Source organism: Xiphophorus hellerii, chromosome 20 (assembly GCF_003331165.1).
Source record: "Xiphophorus hellerii strain 12219 chromosome 20, Xiphophorus_hellerii-4.1, whole genome shotgun sequence".
NCBI lineage: Eukaryota > Metazoa > Chordata > Actinopteri > Cyprinodontiformes > Poeciliidae > Xiphophorus > Xiphophorus hellerii.
The window spans coordinates 6,638,105-6,659,256 of record NC_045691.1 but is presented as its reverse complement, the minus strand read 5'-3'; the positions used below and the strand labels follow the sequence as shown (position 1 = coordinate 6,659,256).

Sequence of the window (21,152 nt, the reverse complement as noted above, 5' to 3'; positions counted from 1 at the left end):
GACTACATCCGGGAAGCTCTTTCAAAATAAAGGCTCCACAGGCGTACCATGTATTTATTTAGAGCAGATCTTTAATCATTTGTGCAACAATATTTCCACACATCACAATTTATACAGTTACAACTTACATAAATATGTCAAACATATATATTTTATACCATAAATATATATATATATATATATATATATATATATATATATATATATATATATATATATATATATATATATATATATATATATATATATGTATAGAGAGAGAGAGAGAAATTACAAATGCACTTATCAACTGAAATTTAGATTATTGTTGTCTTATATTAAAATGTCTTTGATGATCTGAAACGTTACAAAAACTTTTACAGTGCGTATACGAGTGATTGTTTTTATGTATGCATAGTATATCAAACTAAACAGTAACGTTTTTTTTATTTTGTAAAAATCAGTTTTAGAAAAATACTGTGCATTATTTTCTCTTTTGTCTATTGTGAAAAAATGTGAAACAATACTAAACGTGGTTCAAATTTAGCATTTTATTGCTTATTTCAGTTGTAAAACAATTAAACTTGCAAATAATCTGATTTGCTATTGATCATTTCGTTTAGCAATAAGAAACAATTGGCATCTTAAACTGGAACACCACAAACAGGAAACAGTGCTAATTAAACTGTTAAAAATATTAAAGAGAAGATGTTCATATTTATGTACGTATAGTTTCCAATTGAAGGCACAGACTTTCACAATTTCTTTGTGGTACACCACCACACCAGCAGGGGGCAGCATATTCAAGCAGGTTCGCGCTGGGAGAATATAGCTTCCTGATCAAGGACAGTCGTTCCTTCCGGCTCCGGTCCCTTCTCTAGTGGAAAGGTAAAGTTAGACATGGTGTCAAAATCTAAATAAATCTTTAACATCTCAGGTTCTAGAGGAAAATACTCTTTGGCGTGTGGTTTCTGTTATTGTTGTTATATAAATGGCTGACATATTTTAGTCCTAAACACCCAATAATTGTAGATATTTAGTATTGGAGTGAGGAAGTATTCCCGGCTTTGGTTATCACGGCCGGCTGCCATTTTTGCCGTAATACGCGGGCGTCTGTTTTAAACTGTAAAGTGTGTGAAAATGTCCTGCTGTTGATGTGAATATATGAAGCAAACAATAGCTTATTGTGTTTTTTAAAACATAAGGAAAGTAAAACCTGCCTTCTCACTTTGCGCAGATGCTTATGCCCAAGAAGAACCGCATTGCTATCTACGAGCTCCTCTTTAAAGAGGGAGTCATGGTGGCCAAGAAAGACGTCCACCTGGCCAAGCATCCCGAGCTTGCTGACAAGAATGTCCCCAACCTTCATGTTATGAAGGCGATGCAGGTGAGACACTGCTGAACACAAGTTTGAACACTTCTCCGGAAAACCTGGGTGCTATTGGTGATGGCGATCCATCTTTAACTACCTCAGATCTCAAGGATGTTGCGTAAAAATCAGTAATAAGTTTGTATACCAGGAGAATACCTGTTTTTGTAGAAATGGACATCTTGTCTCATGGAAGCTGGCATTTCCTGTGTAGTTCAGTGGTTCCAAAAATCTGGATTAAGAGCTAGAAGCAAGTACATGTCTTAGCTTATGAAATAATATCTAGAAACTATCAGAATACTGTCCTTTTGTTATAATTTTTACAGCATATGAGGAAAAAGCTGCCATGCAATGTTTGAGTATAACTGTTGGTTATAAACAAAAACCACAGCTATTTTCAGATTTTTTTTTTTTGTTCCATATAAGTTTTCCTAAATCAAAATTCACAGTGAAATTGCAGAATGCAAAATTTGTTAGCTGATATGACTTAAAAAGCGTTTACATGTAGTTTGTATAAAGGATTTCAAAATAAGTTTCAACAATTAAAAAAACTTGTGCAGATGCAATGGAGTCAAGATCTTAAAGATTTGTAGAAGTAAGAGAAATGAAATCAATGTTCTAAATGTGTTGTAAATGTTCACAGTATTCTACATTATTACAAGCCTGAATGAGACTAAAATCAAGAGATTTGTAAGGCTGCTAGGTTCATATTAATTGGTCGGAGAAGTTAATTCTGGTCAGGACGAGTTTAGTCATCACCAGCTTTGGTGACTGTGAATCCTGAGATAAGATGTAAAACTTCTTTTTAGGATAAAAGTCTATTTAATCAAGTAGATTTGCTTTTAATTTTTTCACCTGTGTTTTTTCTCAGTCGCTGAAATCCTGTGGGTACGTCAAGGAGCAATTTGCCTGGCGCCATTTTTACTGGTATCTCACCAATGAGGGAATCCAGTACCTGAGAGATTTCCTCCACCTTCCCCCTGAGATCGTCCCCGCCACCCTGCGCCGCCAGACCCGCCCTGAGACCGCCAGGCCCAGGCCCAAGGGTGAGATATTAAAGCCACTGCTAAGTGCAGGGTGGGAAACTGATGATTGAACTTTCACATGTTTTGGTGATATAAAAAAAAAAATAGACAAATTGATACACCACTCATAATTAAATTTGAAAGTACTGGACTCGAGGAAGAATTGAGTGACATCAGACAGTTATTTTGTTTGGCTGTTAATGACCTAACTTTACTTTAAATTGTATTGGGGGTGCTTACCTGCAGAAATGCAATGTGCTTCATGCTTATTGAAATGTTTGAGATTGCTTAAGACACTGTAGTATAATGCAGGTGCTAAAAAGTTTTAATAAGGAATCAGATGTAAAACTTCTCTTGTGTCAAAGTTCAAATACTTAGATTTTGAGGTGATTTGGTGTAATTGGGAGCACTTGACTAATTTATAATTATGTTAAAACAGAAAACTGTCGTAGTTTAACAAACAACTATTGAGCAGGGCCTTGCGTAGAAAGTAATTTTAGGCATCTACATTGTAAATCCTGTTTGCTAATTGATAAATTTTAAATCCAAAATTTGAGGAAATGGAAAATATTTTCTTTCCTCCACAACCATTTCCAACTCTGAACAACAGTGTTGTTGGGGTGGAACAAACAAACCGTCTTCACACAAAAGCCATTGATGTGATTCAATTTCCTGAGGGAGTCTTCCCAAGGGATCAATAAAGTACAAGTCTAAGTCTCATTACTTTTTTTTTTTTTTTTTTTAGCTCTAAAACATCTGAAGTAACATATTTAAAAATCTTCAGAAGTTAACTTTAAATACCAAAGGCCAAATTGTGTCCATGCTGACTTATTAGTGATTGGATCCAAGTCTTAATGTAGATTTGGATGTAAACATTCTTCTTCCTTGTTTTTTTTCTTTGTGCAGGTATGGAGGGAGAGAGACCCGCCCGCCTCAACCGTGGCGAGGCTGACAGAGACGCATACAGGCGATCTGCTGCACCGCGTATGTATACCACTGGCTAAACATTTTAGCTGGGCATGATGTGTTTGGTGTTAAATTTAGTCTGTTTAGCCAGTTATTCCACATGGGATATTTGCAATTCAATCATTATCTTTAAAAAATACAGCACTTTCAGTAACTGCAGTGGCTTGATTTCGGTTGTCTATTCAATATATTCAATGAAAGTAATTCTCTCTAAGATTAAGAAATAGTGTTGCAAGGAACATTTCTCCTGTTTGTCAAATGTGTGAAAAAGTAACAAAAGGACCAATGGAATGATGTTAGTTGTGGCAAGATTTTGAATATATAGATTTAATTTGTACCTTTTTCTCCTCAGCTGGTGCTGACAAGAAGGCAGAGGCTGGCGCTGGAGCTGCTACAGAGTTCCAGTTTGTAAGTACTTTCAGGTTTTGTTGTTCAGGACTTTTAACAGTCTCTGCTGAAACATTGTGGCTTCAGTAAATTGATTCTGTTTTGACTGAACTTCTGTTACAGAGAGGCTGGCTTTGGACGTGGCAGAGGACAGCAGCCTCAGTAAATTTTACTGTTTATTACAAATAAAGAATCAAAATCCAAATTATGTCTGTTTTCATTAGTACATTATGACCAAGTAAAACTAATTTAATGTCCTGACCTAATGTCTGGTGACATCACTCAAGAAGAATTGATAAATTAGCTGTAATAGATTTTCCTTGATTCACTTACATATGCATCCTAAGCCTCCAGATTGTCAGAGCACAAGTCAGAGTTTACTGAATAGAATAACAGGCTTCGGTTAAAAAGTCCAACTGTATCTCAAAATGATCACTTATCCAGAATACAGAAGGCCCAAAGGAGTAAATTCGTTAAATTTATTATTCACCAAAAGTGCTTTTGAAGCCAATATTTTCCCTTTTCCACCAGAACCAGTCTGCCTTTTTAACTGTCAAAGTGCAGAAAAGTTTAACTTCAAATCAGAAGATGGATACGTCTGTATGAGTTGAAGCCTTTAGAAATGTTTATATTTTAGCTGTGTGTTCAATTATGTGCTTGTTAGACAAATACCCAGAATGGTTCAATAGGGTTGGAAAGTTTTTCACCTCTTAACTTGATTTGCTGTTTTTCCTGTTTAAGATGACCATTTTTAACTATTCTACATATACTAGTAGATTTTAATCTTTCAATGTGGGCTCTACAGTATGCTACTGTATGTTTAAACTGAAGTAGAAAGATTTCTTGAGACAAACGGAGACACTTCACAGAAATTGAAATACTGGTGTTTATTTGTTGGCACATTTATATTACAATCTTCAGTCTTGCTCTCGTTTTATTCCACAGTCCCAAATGACAAAAGAGGAAAACTATATTCCAGTGACACAAAAACACAAAATGTTTACAAGTATGTAACTTCCAGGCCGAACTCCGTAGCTGGAAGTGAACACGTTTTTTGTTTTCCCGATTTAACTATAGAAAAATTTTGTGCAGTCATTCAGCTGATACAGGAAACTGAATGTTTACAAGCCTCAGCTGTTGAGATGTGCTTTTAATACTTCTGCCATAGCCACAAGATGGAGCTGTTTCACTGGCACAGCAAACAAGCTACAAACTTCGAAGGGAGTGATGTCATTTCAAGATTCTGTTGTGTAACAAACATGCTCTTATTTTGCTTCAGCATAAAATAGAGCTCTTGAAAATGAAGTGGATATTTTATGCCATAATTGCCAATGTGAAATTTATATCAGTTCTGTATTTGAAGACTTCATTACCTCTGATCAGAACAGTCTGAAATTTCCCAACTAAGGAACAGTAATTCTAATTAACCACAGCCAAAGTGCTTCTTCTAGTTTTAAGGTTGTTCTACCTATATACAAGGCATTAGCTCATCACAGACAGGCTGCGTTAGGTGATGGTTAGAAACAAAGGTCATTAATAATTACATTGTTGGCTGTTACTTATGGAAATCCTCCTCACATTCATTTTGACAGTACCCATCATTAAAACTGAACCAAATGAACAAATTCAATCTCAGCTAATTACTGACTTCTTTTAAGATAATAGCACATTTACATAAATGGTCAAATAGACAAATCTATTGCCAGGTACGGAATCATAAAGCAAGACTTTAGCAACCACACCCTGCCAATGCACAACAATAAAACCCGCTCAAAGTCTCAGGCAGGAGACCATCGACCCGGTTCACCAAGCAGGAACACATTTCTATCATCAGCGCTGAACATGCTGCTCTGCTGCATTTTCTCTGACATTTTTCATGAAGCTTCAGTTCTCAATACAATTTTCTGTAAGGGGTTTCACATCAGATTTCACTCAGTGCTGTTATTTCTTTACCATATTTATAGATAACATGTAGACTTACCTGTGTCTTGAACTACTGCATTAAACAGTATTTGATAGGAAAGTAAACATGACTGAAATTAAACTACACAGAATTATCTCAAACGAGCTTAATGATGAGTTTACCACATATGTAAAAACACAAACATTGATCTGGTATTTAGCTCTGGCTTTAATTTGTAATTTATATTAATTTTTTTTGCAATGACTGAAACCCTCTACAGAAAAATACATAGATTTCAGTCTTGGCAATCTTTTCACCATGTAGCAGTTTGAAAACTTCAATGGCAATTACTCTCTGTAACACTTGAACCAAAAAAAATTCATGGGTAAACCCTAACAGCTAAGAATTGGAAGGGATTTACTATTTTTTAAATGATGTAAAAGGCTCATATCTCACAACCACATTCCTTGTTCTTTAGTCTCAGATGTACTGTTTGCCACCTTCACACAAAAAAATCTAAACAGCTCCAAAGCCAACAAAAGACGTTTTCAGTTTTCCAGCCACAGCTGAAATGACACATAGCACTCACAGATGTGTAAAAGGTGTTTTGTCATTTGTACTCTTCACCTTTGATCTATACAGAAATAAACAATTTACAATAAAAACCTCTTGCATGCTATCTACAGCGCCTCCAGTTTCACAGTATTGAGCCTGCTGCCACAAGACGCATCGAGGTCATGTGACACAGCTCGGCTAAAGAGAGTCGCCAGATGAGTTAGAGAAGAGAAACTAAAAGAGAAAAAAAAAAGTATCCAAAAGCATTTTACAAGTAAAAACGAGCTCTCAAACTGTACAAGGCTTGTTTGTTCTGCACCTTTTCCGAAGACAACATTACAGATCCATTACTTTCAATGTCAATCAGGTGTTCTGAGTGTTTCTGGGGATGAAGTTTAAATGCTAACAAAAATAAGGGTTTTAAAAAAAAAAGCAAGAAAAAACCACTAAAGTCATCTGTGCTATGGTACAAACGCAATGTAAACAATTGTTTTTCAACCAAACTGAATGTGAGGAGTAAGATATGGACATGGGTTATAATAACTTAAGTGATATGTGCTGAATTCTGAAAAAATTCTTTAAACCTACTTTCACCCTCTAAGTACGTGGAGGAAGACTTTGTCATCACAAGAGAATTTTAGAGTAGGAAAAAAAGGGATTAAAATGAGGTAAAGACATCAAGGAGAAGAAGGGATCCTTTTTACATTATAAGTTGACATTCTTCCACTCTGTACGGTTTACTGTATACGCTCAGCTTGAGGGTGAAACCTGTAGTGCTTGGCTAGCTTCCCAAATAAAAGAGAAACACAGTTGACACTTGAAAGTCTATCGAAACTGAAGAACTACTCAGGGGCTGTGCTAAAAAGCTGAGCTTAAAATAAAAAAAATAAAACACAGTTAGGAGAACATGGAGAAAAGCCAAAGACCTTGCCACAAATCTGTCGCACAGTCAGCATCAGGTCACTCAAGTGAGCGAGGCGACATTAATGGTGCTCATGCAAGACGTTTCCCACAAATCTGTTTGTTTCAGATACAGACACTATTTCCTATCCTTACAATGAGGGAGGGAGTACATTTATGGTCACATTCAGTCACAGAAAACAACCAAAATAATGGAGAAGACATTAAAAAGACCACCAAAAAGCCTTCAGCTTAAGCACTATGCATACACTTTTACATTACAACAGTAAAAAGTAGTTCTTGCATTCATTTAATACCACACTAAGGGTGCATCAGGACAGGGAATGAGGGGATACTTCATGCATTTTCTGTAAAAAGGGAAAAAAATAGGGATCAAAAATTACATTTACAAAGTGTTTCAGTCTATTCACCCAACACTTGTCATCAAGTCTGTGCCACAATTCTGGCACAAAGGAGTTGGCAAGGCAAACCATGTTACTGGGAGAAAAAAAAAAAAAAACCAGAAGAGAGGAGAAGAGAAAGAAGTGACACAAGTAAGAGCGCAAGTGGTGGAAAAAGCTCCAGGGGGAAATCAGAGTTGTGGTTCTAGTTATCTGATACCCGAACCAGAGCTCTGATTGATGCTGTAGGTTGGTGAGAGATCCTCGCCTATCGTGGTCACCAGTGGCGTTCCATTACTGGTCAGGCAACTCTCCTGGAGAGCCTCGAAGTAGGTGGCCTGCACGGGCTTGTGACACTGCAACACTCGTATGGCATCGTCTATTTTAAACCATTCCCTTTTCCTCCCTGTAGGCAGAAATAAAAAAACATGAGTGGTAGATACAGTTCGTCCAGAAAGAAACTGATACAGAAAACAAAATAAAAAATAAATTGGACAAATGATCAACACTACAGAGAGTTTGTGTAAAAAAAAAAAAAGTCACAAGGGCTGATCCTAGAAATGCAATATGACCGAGCCTGAGTTCTAAAAGAAAAAAACAACAACAACAAAGCCACAGAGAAGCATGTGACTGCGTGTGATTCTTGTTTTGAAAACTGAACAAAGTGCTTTACCAATGTTGACCGAGTCTTCCCAGTCCTCCAGTACTTCTGTTACAATTAGAACATACACGTAGGTTCTGTGTTTCCTCTCCTTGTTCTGAGGGAGAAAATTACAAATTTGGATCTTTACGTTGCAGTCACACACAAGCCAGTTGGTTGAGATTAAAAATGTGGGGGGAAAAAAAACAAACACACAATCCACAGGAAGCAGAAGGAAACTTGCCTCAAATATTCCAACTAAGCGACCTAAGGTTCCCGTCACACCGGCCTGCAAGATGAAGGGAAAGGTTAGAAAATAATATCATGGTAATTAAACCACAAAAGAGGACAAAGGGTTGTTCTGATAAAATGAATACAATAAAAAAACTAGACAATTCAAATTAATGCAGCCAGATAAACCAAAAATAAATATTGCATCTAAACTTCGGTGTGTTTTGTTGAGCTGGATTTAGAGTGCTGATGTAATTTGTATGGTAATTTTGAAACTAGTTTGTGTTGCAGTGGATTATGTTACATAAGACCACATTTTCACACTGCAGACTCACTCCTTTGTGTGTGTGTGTTCAGTCCTCCAAATAACAAATGCAGAATAAAAGCCATGTTCAGATTATTTATGATCACACTTTTCTGCAATGACTCAACGAAGCAAACATCAGGTCAGAATGTCAAAATAGGAAATCAGCTGAAAGTTGGATGTCAAACTTAAAATAATTGTTTTGCACAAACTTCTGTAAAAATTTATGAAATGGAAATTACAACCTTTTGCGGAACGGGTTGGCAGGTAGTATTCTATCTTATTTAAAAGGTGGAATGACATGATCTTTTAGTTTAACAAATCACATAATACTGAATAACCTAACAGACCTAACAAATCAATTTAATTATTTGTTTAAAGAGCAGCAAGAACATAAAACAAGCCTGTTCAGTAGATGCGGTTATGTAAGCAGCTCCTCTGACAAAAATCTTTCTAAAGTAATACAAGATTGTATAAAAAGGTCAGAAAATAAACATAATAAATTCTTTGTTGTTAGATATTTCTATTCCCTTCTCAATATTACAACTAAGCAAACCTCTTTTCACCAGATACAGAAACTTAAACATAATATTCAGGCTTTCTATAAAATAAAAAATACGTCCAACATTTTAACTCCCAGGTGAATAGTTAGAGAGATTCAAATTCAGAGCTGGGCCGCTTGCTGACATCTTTGAAGCTTCTTCAGCTTCCAGTTTCATTCTATAAATAAACGTTGGACTGCACATACTGCGCCACGGCCTCTGTGTTACACTCTTCAAGTCTTCAACTGATGGAAGGTTTTGATGGAAAAGAACAGACCCATCAAAAGAAACTCATAAGCCATGCCAGGGATTAAGTAATAGGCCAAAAGTCAGCCTGTGTGTTCTTTTTATGAAGTGGAAAATGTCTCCTAGCTCAGGCATTTGTGTAACTGAAAACTACAGGACATCATCTTGGAAGAGGATGGACAGCACTGAGGCTGCATTATGGTTATGCAATGTGTCCTAATGGTGCAGGATTGGGGCGTATCACTGACAACAGAATAAGGTCAGGCCAGGAGCAGGTAAATAGACAAATGAAGCTGGAGTAACATCTGGACTGCAATTGGGTCCTGAATAGTATCTGGCAACATTCCAGGTCAGAAAGTACAAGCAATCGCTCACTGGGTAATCACAATAAGATCACAAGGATTAGAATTACACCAGCATCCAAAATAAGGCAAAAAAATAGAGTATATGACTATATATTTCTGGGTGATTGCTTTAAGTGCTCAAATAACCCTTAGTAGTGGCTAGACACTTTGAGTCAATGAAAATGTGCTGGCAACAAGCAGTGTCCGGCAGCCACTATGAGAGCCAGTATAAGAGATTATATCAGCATCCATCAGTGTGATGGATCAAACACAAAGAGCAGGCTTTACCTGTCAGGGGCCCGGCATGAGCTAACTGCTGAGAGAACTTCTACATCTTCAGTATCAGTACTTGTATTCTAATATTGTATTCTAATCAAAATGTCCAGGAAAATGAATGGAACACACACACACAAGGGATAAGTGTATAAATTGTATTAGCAGAATTTTAGTTTAGTAATTTCCTCCAAAGAATTATAACAACTGCAACATTTTGCTATTTAAGATGCAGAATTAAAAGCTTCTCAAAAATTTTAATCAAATTTTCTTCATTTTTTTTCTATTTTTGGGACGGTACAGTGCTAGTGCAGCTAGCATTTAATCTCAGTGTGACCCTTATGACACCACAACACTGCCTTGAAACATGATGCTATGATACTGCTTACATGTTGCCAGGCTCCCAGTCTCTCTGGTTGTGCAAACAGGATGACTGCATTAACAAAAAAGATTCTGAGAGCAAGGCCGTATTCCTAGTGTTAAATACAGGCATGATTGTAATACAACACTCCTCTGAGCCTACACTCGACTCAGTGACTAATTTGTCACACCAAGAATGGAAAGCTGTTCTCAGAATAACATTTTGGTCTTTAGTTGACGTGAAGAAAGACAGGTTTTGTATTTGTTCATCAGAAAATTTAAGAAAAGACTTGTAACAAATATTCTACATTTGGGTGACTTATAACACCTGTTAGAATACAAATATGAAAAGGTGAAGACTAAGGTTATTAAACGAGATAAAAAGAAAATCTGAACTGACCTCTTCACACACTTCTCGAGCTGCAGCAACGTTAGGCTCTTCTTCAGGCTCCATTCCCCCTCCAGGAACAATCCACTTATCAGGATATCGACTGCTGCTCACTAACAGCACCTGGAATGAATCCCACACAATTTCTTTTTTGTGTTGTTTTTTTTTTTACTTATCTTTGCAGTACAGAAGATATAGAACTTCTTAAAAACCCTCCAATCAAGATGCTAAATGTAATCCTCCTATTATTTAGGTGACTGTGTGCCAGGTGCCACAGAGGATCAGTATGCAGAGGAAATGCAAGGAGCGAAATTAATTCTCTGTATCTATTTAGTAAGATATGACAAAAGGCGAGGATGGGCTGCGAGCCAATCAAGTAAACTACTGTTCCTGGGAAAAGTTTGTGTGTGTGTGATAATGATGCATTTCCTGAAATCAATGAGGCATATGTTGTTCACAGTCTGGCCCTTCCTTTGACCAGAATGAGGAACTGATTTAGTCTTATTTTGTCTGCTCTCCTGGTAATGTTTTTCTTACAAAGACACCTCTGTGCTTGTGTGTCGAAGGCATATGAGTTTCTTAAATAGTTTAAAAATCAGGGTAGTCATTGTTAACTTTCAACAGAATAAAATAATGCAAAAATTGTGGATTTATGCCTTCTCATTGTCCAATGCTTTAAACTCAAGATCCCATAGTTTATCTCATAAAAGTACATCAACATGTGAAACAAATTGACCAACACAACAAGGCGATCTTATAACTTAAACTATTCCAACAACATACCATGGGTGGGAAAAACCACCCAAATTGTTTTTGCCATCACAATAATATACATAACATGACTTTTAAATTACATCAGTATTTTAGTCAGTCAATGAAATATACATATTTTTATCGTCATGAGGCTCACAGTAATAAAGCAAATACTCCTTTGATGAGACTGTGGCTGCTGGCTGACAGCTGGCTCCCCGGAGCAGCAGCACACCTAACTAGAAAATTCCTGAAGAAATTTAACCGGGGCCTGCCAAAGTGTGCCCGTCGGTTTGCCCAGCGTTCTGATGCTAAAAATTAGCATCAATGCTAAAGAAAGTTGCAATGTAATCAATAGCATGAGAAGAATCACAAGAATGTTGACTGACATGGACTTGAGCCATTCAGTATGATAAAGTAAGTGTATCAGCTAAAATAAGTGAAAATGCTAATGTTAGCGTGAATGCTGGCAGTAACATGTGGGGCATCACTAGAATGTTGTCTATAATTTACTTACTTCATTCAGTATACTAGACATGGCTAATAAGTCAGAAAAATAGTTAATAGCTTATTTAAGCTTAAAGGCTAATGCTAATGAACTGCCTTGCTGTGCCTGTGCAAGGCAGTTCCCTAACCTGAGAGAAAAAGATAATGCAGGCTATTATTATTGTGATTGGGTTAAATCAGTTATATAATGCTCAAAACACAAGTAGTTCTAAAGGTCAGCTCAGTCGTCCTCTGTTTCAACTAAGTGTTACACCATAGTTAGAACTACAGTGATGGCGTATTTGTAGTCTTAAGCAGTTCTCCCTGCTCTGTGTTCCGTTGCTATGGTAATTAATACTCTCTGCCAACTGTCAGCTGTGAGTGAGACACACAGGGGGAGACAATGGACCTTACCAAGCTCCGCCCACAACCGACCCACGTGACCGCAAGTCTCACAAATAAAGCCTCGCAGTGCGTTGTTTCTATGTAAACATGACTCGATTAGTGCATCATTTCTACCGGATTTTCACAATATATCAGCTACTACAATGGACAGAGGAACTAACAAGTTCATGTCATCTTTTTTGGATGAGATCAAGGTGTTTGCGATGCCTCCAACATTGTGCACGTCACAGCAAAATGCTTTCGCTCGATGAGGAAAACGGCAGATCCACACACCCTCTACATCAGGGGTACCCAACATTTTGAGACCAAGATCTACTTTTTCTCTCACCAGCCGGCTGAGATCTGCCTCATGACACGAAGACATAAAAATTGTAAATTAAACTCTATTGACTTATTTTGTATGCGAATATACTGTACATCAGTTATAGCAGAAATATTAAAGTGATAGAAAACCTAATACAGTTTCTCCCTCAGTGAGACTATGTCACTGGGAGGAAGTTACTGGTTTCTCAGTCACAAGCTGGTTGCAAACCTGAGGCCAGCAGGTGTCAGTCAGTTATGGTAGGTCTGAAATTTGGTTTGATGACGTCAATCTGAGAAGCTACAGACTGATAGGAGGAACCAAAGAGCTCTGTAAAGGTAAAGGCAAATCTTCTGAAGTTGGGATATAATTAACTTAATTTCACATAATTATTGTGGTAGAAGCCATTTGTTTGTTAAAATTTTATGAAATATATTTGTTCTATTTGATGTTTGTTGTGAATGACGTATACTCACAAAGGAACGAGGTAATTAGTCCAACGTCTAGAAACTACAGCGGCTGTAATGCGCCACAGCAAAGGTAAAATAACCCAAACAGGTGATCAACTCAAAACCACTCGTACCTTTTTACTCTCTCTCTCTCTTTGTAGTTTAAGCACACCTGTTACCGTGGCAACCGCCTGCGCCCCGCAAGACGAGCAAAGACGTTAAAAACATAACATTCAGTCCGTTACGATATCAAGTTTCCAGGCTTGATATTTATTTCTCGATTATTAATCAGCGCTTCCCTGAACACAGCGATGGTTGATTGACTAGCTGTACTTGATGCTAGAGCGGCTAACACGAGTAACAGTTTAGTCCAAAGCCTTTTCTGCTAAAATAAAATCTTTAGTGTATGTCAGATACAGTACACATTGCATATTGATCTGTTTAGCTAACGTAAGACTGTGTAGCAGACAGGCTTCAAGGTGTAGTAGTTGTATCAGTACTGCTGTACTTAGCTAACGGGAAGCGTGTGTTTGTGAGACGGCCACGCACATGACCACGTAGAATGGGCATCAGCCAATGAAAAGCGGTCACTGTGGTAAGGTCCATTCTCTGTTTGAGCCAGCCAGTTTGACTAAAAAAAAGCAATCCGAACAACTCCTTCCCGTTTGGGAACCGTAATACATATTCGAAAACCGTTCGAAGCGTATGAGAGGGCTATTTGTTGTCTTCGATAGTCTCGCGATTCATATCTCTACCTCACTCACAGTATTAACAGCGATGAGAGAAAGAAGGTGTGCGCCAAGGTCTGACATTTTTGAGAAATATATGGAAATACATGGGTGAGAGCTTGAGCGAGCGTGAGCAAATCCTGTCGCATCACTTTGCTCTGAAGCACCTTGACAGAAAACCGTAAGCCCTAGATAAATTTTGAAAACATTTTACTGGAGCAGGCACCCGTATCAATGTCATGACCGAGTTTGATACCAATCGGGCAATATTTGTGGGCGTGAGGGCGAGTTAAAAAATGATTTGGGGTCAAAATGGCATGCCGTCTCTCACTCTAGCGGAGCGGCAGTTGGTGTCAGTTACGCTCTAATTTTTCAAAAAAATCAAAAACTTTGGGTCGCTTAGTACGGAGCCCTCTAGGGGACATGGGGAAAAATTTTTCTTTTGCAATACTCGCAATACTTTTTCGTTACCTCGCAAGACTTTTGCGTTCCCTCGCAAGACTATACTGGTCAGTTATGCAGCATAATTGAATACTGTAAGCCTTTCTTACGGTGGGTGCCGTACTTTCTGCTTTAATATAAGGTTATGTAAGGTTTTTCCATCAATGTTAGTATCTTTTTGTGAAATATCTGAAGTTTTAAATCTTTCTTTAGGATAGAAAGGAACCACAAACCTATGATATAAACAGAAACTTTCCGTAAGTAGGAAAGAAATAAAAATACATCCTAATTTGGACTATTTCTGAGTTATTATCACGGGTAATAAGTTATTTGACAGTTTGTGTCTCTGTTGTGTTCGTAGTCTGAATGGTTTAAAGGGCCGTTTTCATGTTCAGTTCCATCTCAACCTTAACAGACATAAACATGCAGTGAATAAATCAACTTTCAATCAGTATTTTGCACCAAAGACTTAATAATAATAAACACGTTTTATTATTAAAAACACGACAAACTGGTAAAGGGCCGCACTAGGGTAACTCGGGGAATCTCATCTGTCCGTGTATCAATCAACTCCAAACCACTTGTTTGTTCTGTCACAATTATCGATTTATTTATTTATTATTATTTTTGATGATCATGCTCCAAACTTTGCAAAGACTGACCACGCCGCTCACCGCTTCCTCATACACACAAAGCCGGTATCATTTCCTTTCATACTCCTACATCGACACACCCACCACCTAAGTGTCAAAGTCGCGTGCTCCTGTCATATCAATAATTACTTATTTCATTCATATGGCTCTTACAGAGCCTCAGTGAAAACATGCATAACTGACCAGTACAGTATTGCGAGGGAACGCAAAAGTTTTGCGAGGGAACGCAAAAGGTTTTGCGAGGGAATGCAAAAGTATTGCGAGGGAACGCAAAAGAAAACAATTTCCCCATGCCCCCTAGAGGGCTTCGTACTAAGCGACCCAAAGTTTTAGATTTTTCGACAAATTAAGAGTGTAACTGACACCAACTGCCGAGAGTGCCGTTTTGACCCCAAATCATTTTTTAACTCGCCCTCACGCCCACAAATATCGCCCGATTATTATCAAACTCGGTCATGACATTGATATGGGTGCCTGCTCCTGTAAAATGGGAACGCAAAAGGTTTTGCGAGGGAACGCAAACGTTTTGCGAGGGAACGCAAAAGAAAAAAAAATTCCCATGTTCCCTAGAGGGCTCCATAGCGTAGAGACAAGTTGTGGACAAACCATAATGTTATCGACGTGGCGTCTTCACTTTAGAAGAGATCACGGACGTATCTACAAAATGAAATTTGAATGGCATCTCTACGTGAACTAATGACGACACAGATAATCTTCAAAAATAGGGTATTTTTAGGATTTTTCTTTCTTCGCTCCATTGACTTACAATGGGGGTTTGGGGGGGGGGGGGCTCGTTTTTCCCGTCGCCATGGTAACTCCGAATCCCACTACAAGTAATAGCTCCCTTCCCGGCAACGAACCGCACGTTTTGATACCACTTTTGTGGGGGTGCACGCAGCGGTACGAGCCGCATTAACTGTGACGGAAGAAAAATAAATAAAGATATAGACATTCTATTAGGTGTAGAACAATAGGTGCTCTCCCTATGCATTGCTATGGGCAGGCCCCAATTAGCATGCTAGAACTAGCATTAGCACTAAGCTAACTCCATGCAACGGGTTTCCATTTCTAAAGCTAAAGAGGCTTATATAACACTAGCATAAGTACGGGCTAGAAACTAACTTTTAACATACATACAGACAGGGTAAAAAGAGAATTTGGAATTAAGCTGAGTGGTCACTAAAATTGTGACCATGTTAATAAATGTATCGATTTACAGATACGCAAGATACTGAAGACACCCCCTGCTGCTAGTGTTAGCATGGCCTATCAAGCAGCAACATCCTCGAGCTCACCTCCTCCTCCGACTCACTCCTGAAGCACAGACAGGCTGCCCGCTTCTTGTAGCCATCCCCGTCGTACGTCCGGGTTTGGTTGGACTTGAGTTTTATCATTTCGGGAGCACAAAAGTATAAAAGTACAGCTTTGTTTACCACGTATGAAGATGACGGTTATCGACGCAAAGTCCTCCTCCGGGGAACCTCGGCGTTTTACTTAAAAGAAATAACTTCTTCTACGCCCACGACGTAATGTAACATTTAGCAGCTCTGCGGGCGTAAGGATATTGCCTAACGAGAGTTGAAGAATTTGAGTAGCAGTGACTGAAGCGGGGGAAATGCAACACCACGCTGTCTCTGACTGGAGTGAGCCGGTGAGAAAAACTAGCAGTTTGGGCTCAAACTAACTCGACTAGACCACTTGTGTGAGCCTCGTTTACGTTTCCCTCTCATGTTATTTTATTAAAAACATTTAAAACAGAGTGTTGTTAAAGTAAAACTCTGTCAAAAATTACATAATGGAATGATATGCGAAACTAACGGCTTCAGCACTGTAGGTAACGGACAGCGTCAGAAGATTATTAACTCTGATATTGCACCTATTTTACAGGTAAAAAATTCTACATCTATATAGAATTACAACTTAAGGACAAGTTTAAATAACTCAATTATTTATAAAACACAAATTTGGAGTAGATGTTACGACATTATACATATAAATCAGCACTTCGTGTTTATTCCTCTCTAAATTATTTCCAGTCCAATGATAGATAGATAGATAGATAGATAGATAGATAGATACCAGAAGTTTACATACACTTAATAAAAATACACATACACTTTTTTCTTAGTGTCTAGAGATATTTAGACCAAACTTATCTTGTTTAGGTCAGTTACAATTACCAAAATTATTTTTACTTTATAAATGGCATAATAATGGGAGACTAAAAGTAATTTATTGATTAAAGTCTTCCTAAATCATAAGTTTACATACATTTTCTCAGCATTTAGTAGCATTCCCCTTTAACTGTATAATGTGGGTCAACATTTTCATTTCCCTCCACAATAATCCTTCTTCCAATAGTTTGCTGGAAATTCTGGCCCAATTCACCTGACAGAACTGCTGGAACTAAGTCAGGTTTATTGGCTGTTTTGGTCACACATGCCTTTTCAGATCTGCCCACTAATTTAAGATCAAGGCTTTGTGATGGTCATGCCAAAACATTGACTTTGGTGTCCTAAAGCCTTTTTATAATCACTTAGTTGCACCATAGATTCGCTCTATAAAGCGAATTGATATAATAGATTTTCTGTTACTTCTCTTTATGTGCATGCTTAGAAACGGATTGGACAAATAAAAGGAAGGAAACGCTTACCTGCGATCTTCTTCCTAGCAGTCATGACGGTACTCTTTCCAGAGTTGAACCTGAGATTTTTCTGCACTTCATAGAACACACTCTAAGCAACTTGCAGATCTGCACTGTAAGGTTACAAGAGCACTAAGTCTTCAGCATGCATGAGAGGAACGATTGCATAGTCTCCCACTTTGCAAGCAGTCCAACAATCTCTTAGTTTAACAGTCTTGATAATCCATGTAGAAATTAAATAAATTAAGTGTAGGCATACCTCCCTGCTGAATCTGATTAGTGATAAAAAAAACAAACAAATTGCCATGATTGACTCAATTGAAGGCTTAGTTTACATCTAGAAGGCTCCTTAACTTGTTATGCTGTCTGTGGTAACTTACAACTTCCTCCAGTCGCAGGGGTCTCAAACTCCAGTCCTCGAGGGCCGCAGTTTTTAGATGTGCCACAGGTACAAAACACTGGAATGAAATGGCTTAATTACCTCCTCCTTGTGTAGATCAGTTCTCCCAGCCTTGCTAATGACTTAATTATTCTATTCAGGTGTGGTGCAGCAGAGGCACATCTAAAAGTTGCAGGACTGCGGCCCTCGAGGACTGGAGTTTGAGACCCCTGCTCCAGTGTGTGAATGCACATATCTGTGCTCTCTTTAAACCCAAATATGCAATCCTGAACAAGATAACTTGTTTAAAGACTTTAGATGGTATATTGGCCAGAGCTTTTACAATTCACTGTCTGCTTTAAAGACTAGGCTTAAGATGTTCCTTTTTGATAAAGATTATAATTAGAGTGAGTTTATCGTGAGCTATCTCTATATTTATGCTGCTATTGGCTTGGGCTCCTGGAGGAAAAACTGACCACTTCTCTGGCAATTCTGCAACATTCACGTCTTTCTCTTCAGTTTTCAATATTTACTGTTATTTCAACTTTTAACTATGTTTTCTCTCAGTTTGTTTACTCGTTATTGAAGTTGTAAAAGAAACTTTGATTTCTTTTTTTCTGTTTCTACTCAAACCCCAGTCGATCCTGGCAAATGATCATTCACACTGAGCCGTGTTCTGCTCGAGCTTTTCTTCATGTAAAAGGGGAGGTTACCTTTCCATCGGGGTTTGATTCAAAGTCAATGACACAATGCAAACAATTGTTCACTGTCACTAGATGGTCATCCAGTAGGAATGAATGCTGCAAGTCAATGACTCAATTCAATGTATAGGTTTTATTAGATAAAAATGTTTAAATCAATTTAAATAACAAACTGAACTTGTCTTCATTGTTTAATAACAAGAATAATTGGAATGTATGTTTCATTGAATTAAATTTTTTTGTAATGTGCATTGAGATGACATGTTGTGAATTGGCACTATGTAAATAAACATAATTCAATTATGGCTTTCTGAACTATTAATTTTACCACTTCTATCTTTAATAACAAGGATCAAGACGAAAGAATCAGAAATCCAGAAAAGAACAAAAGTAGCAGTACAAAAGTCTAATCTGGGCCACCAGAATTACCGGTATTTAAAATCAATCTCTCAGTAGCAGCGGACACTTCACTAGGAGTGCTAGACATATCTTCAAAAATAGTTCCTTCACATTCATCATTCTTTACACGGTTATGATGATCAAAAATAATGTTTTTTCCGTAGTTCAACAATGTTCTTTAAATGTGTTAGCTGTTTGGTTTATTTGTAATTTTTTTCTTTTTATATTACCTTTGTTTTTAGTTTCTCATTCTCTCTTACTAAACCATATTGCCTTCGTTGCAGAAGCAATTTCCTGCCAGGGATCAATACTGTTTTATCTAATCTAATTAATTATATTCCATTCAAGTTTCTCCCCACAGGTGCTGACATTTGAAGCTGCTCCTTACTGCCTCACATTTTTTTAAATGGCTCCCTGTTAAAAGAAATCTGCTTTAAAAAAAACAAACACTGAATCCAACCACAAAATAGTTGTGTTAAAACTCTGATTCCTGTCACAAATACAAAGAATGGACCTTACCACAGGGGCCGCTTTTCATTGGCTGATGCCCATTCTACATGGTAGCGCGGCTACCACGTGCGTAGCCGTCTCACAAACACACTTCCCGTTAGCTAAGTACAGCATAATGGCAGAACTGATACAACTTCTACACCTTGAAGCCTGTCTGCTACACAATCTTACGTTAGCTAAACAGATCAATATGCAATGTGTACTGTATCTGACATACACTAAAGATTTTACTTTAGCAGAAAAGGCTTTGAACTAAACTGTTACTCGTGTTAGCCACTCTAGCACCAAGTACAGTGTATCAGGCCTAGGCACACTCAAACATTTGCCAACAAACCACAGAAATCACCCACTGATTTCAAAAGTAACTTACAAAATGATGAATGCCCGACTTACCCAGCCTTGCAAAAACAATAGGCATCAGTGATCTTGTCCACAGCTATATTAATGTAGAGGGCGTGTGGATCTGCCGTTTTCCTCATCGAGCAAAAGCATTTTGCTGTGACGTGCACAATATTGGAGGCATTGCAAACACCTTGATCTCATCCAAAAAAGATGTCATGAACTTCTTAGTTCCTCTGTCCATTGTAGTAGCTGATATATTGTGAAAATCCAGTAGAAATCATGCACTAATCGAGTCAGAAATACACTGCAGAAAATCAGTCGAAGTGGAAGACACCATGTTTACATAGTAACAACTGGCTGCGAGGCTTTATTTGTGAGACTTGCGGTCACTAGGTCGGTTGTGGGCGGAGCTTGGTAAGGTCCATGCTTGAGGAGCTCAACCCTTTCAAAGATTAACTGTCTTATATTACTGTCACAACATGGTGACAGTTTTAACAAATATGTAGAAAAAAAAATTCTGTAAAAGTTACATACTCCAACTTTATTTCCATTAACCAGTAAGCAACTTACTGAAAACCTACGGACAGTACTGTATATTAATGTACAGTTGTATAACTGAATGTTGCAGAATTGCCAGAGAAGTGGTCAGTTTTTCCTCCAGATGTTGATAAAGAAAAGCAAGTACAGAAAGTATCTTTTGAAGACTAATACAATATTCAGTAAATTATTTAACTTGATGTGAATTTACAAAACAGCAGTTGAGTGTGAGAAGACCAGTCCAACAAACTGAGTTGTGGGAAGGCATCAATAATTATATAAAAATGAATGTTTGTATATAACATGCTGAAAAGGTAAACTTAAAAGATCTTAGGATTAGCAACAGTTTCACATTGAGACAAATTAACTTATTTTTCTCTCTCCTTTCTCTCTTTCTTTCTCTCTGTCTTTCAGGCAAACAAGAGCATGCCTTAGACAATTAAACATAACAGTGCAGGGTCACACTAAAGGCTGCACTTTTGCTCTCTGCTGTTTCCACGGCAACCTGTTCTCTTTGCAAATCTCTGGTGTAATGCAAGGGTAGAGATTACAGTCCCTTTCCTGTCCAATAGATGGCGCCCTGAGCTATAAGTGAATACACCTCTGTAGGTTTT

General features: G+C 37.8%; 2 protein-coding genes across 3 annotated transcripts; one reads left to right on the top strand and one right to left on the bottom strand.

Annotated features, from left to right (window-relative positions):
* Nucleotides 1-793: 793 nt before the first annotated feature.
* rps10 (ribosomal protein S10) lies at nt 794-3,931 on the top strand. Its single transcript, XM_032549260.1, has 6 exons — nt 794-867; nt 1,217-1,366; nt 2,220-2,394; nt 3,280-3,357; nt 3,692-3,747; nt 3,850-3,931. Exons 2-6 carry the CDS (start codon nt 1,217-1,219, stop codon nt 3,913-3,915), a joined length of 525 nt encoding a protein of 174 aa, XP_032405151.1. The 5' UTR covers nt 794-867; the 3' UTR covers nt 3,916-3,931.
* A 663-nt stretch (nt 3,932-4,594) lies between these two features.
* nudt3b (nudix (nucleoside diphosphate linked moiety X)-type motif 3b) lies at nt 4,595-16,650 on the bottom strand. Of its 2 annotated transcripts, XR_004337075.1 has the most exons (6): nt 16,322-16,650; nt 10,826-10,936; nt 8,370-8,414; nt 8,159-8,243; nt 5,999-7,891; nt 4,595-5,964 (listed from the first exon to the last, which is right to left on the bottom strand). XR_004337075.1 is itself a non-coding variant. In XM_032549259.1 (5 exons), exons 1-5 carry the CDS (start codon nt 16,418-16,420, stop codon nt 7,695-7,697), a joined length of 537 nt encoding a protein of 178 aa, XP_032405150.1. In that variant the 5' UTR covers nt 16,421-16,650; the 3' UTR covers nt 4,595-7,694. The 2 variants fall into 2 exon arrangements, 1 of the variants encoding a protein (XP_032405150.1); XM_032549259.1 differs by having other exon boundaries at nt 4,595-7,891.
* Nucleotides 16,651-21,152: the final 4,502 nt, after the last annotated feature.

Excerpts from the sequence above, each read along its gene's own strand:
- rps10 (XM_032549260.1), top strand. The coding sequence starts at position 1,217 with ATGCTTATGCCCAAGAAGAACCGCATTGCTATCTACGAGCTCCTCTTT. Across the intron at positions 3,358-3,691 it reads CAGGCGATCTGCTGCACCGC|CTGGTGCTGACAAGAAGGCA; the intron begins GTATGTATACCA and ends TTTTCTCCTCAG. Across the intron at positions 3,748-3,849 it reads CTGCTACAGAGTTCCAGTTT|AGAGGCTGGCTTTGGACGTG; the intron begins GTAAGTACTTTC and ends CTTCTGTTACAG.
- nudt3b (XM_032549259.1), bottom strand. The coding sequence starts at position 16,420 with ATGATAAAACTCAAGTCCAACCAAACCCGGACGTACGACGGGGATGGC. Across the intron at positions 8,244-8,369 it reads GCTTAGTTGGAATATTTGAG|AACAAGGAGAGGAAACACAG; the intron begins GCAAGTTTCCTT and ends TTTCTCCCTCAG. Across the intron at positions 7,892-8,158 it reads GGAAGACTCGGTCAACATTG|GGAGGAAAAGGGAATGGTTT; the intron begins GTAAAGCACTTT and ends TTCTGCCTACAG.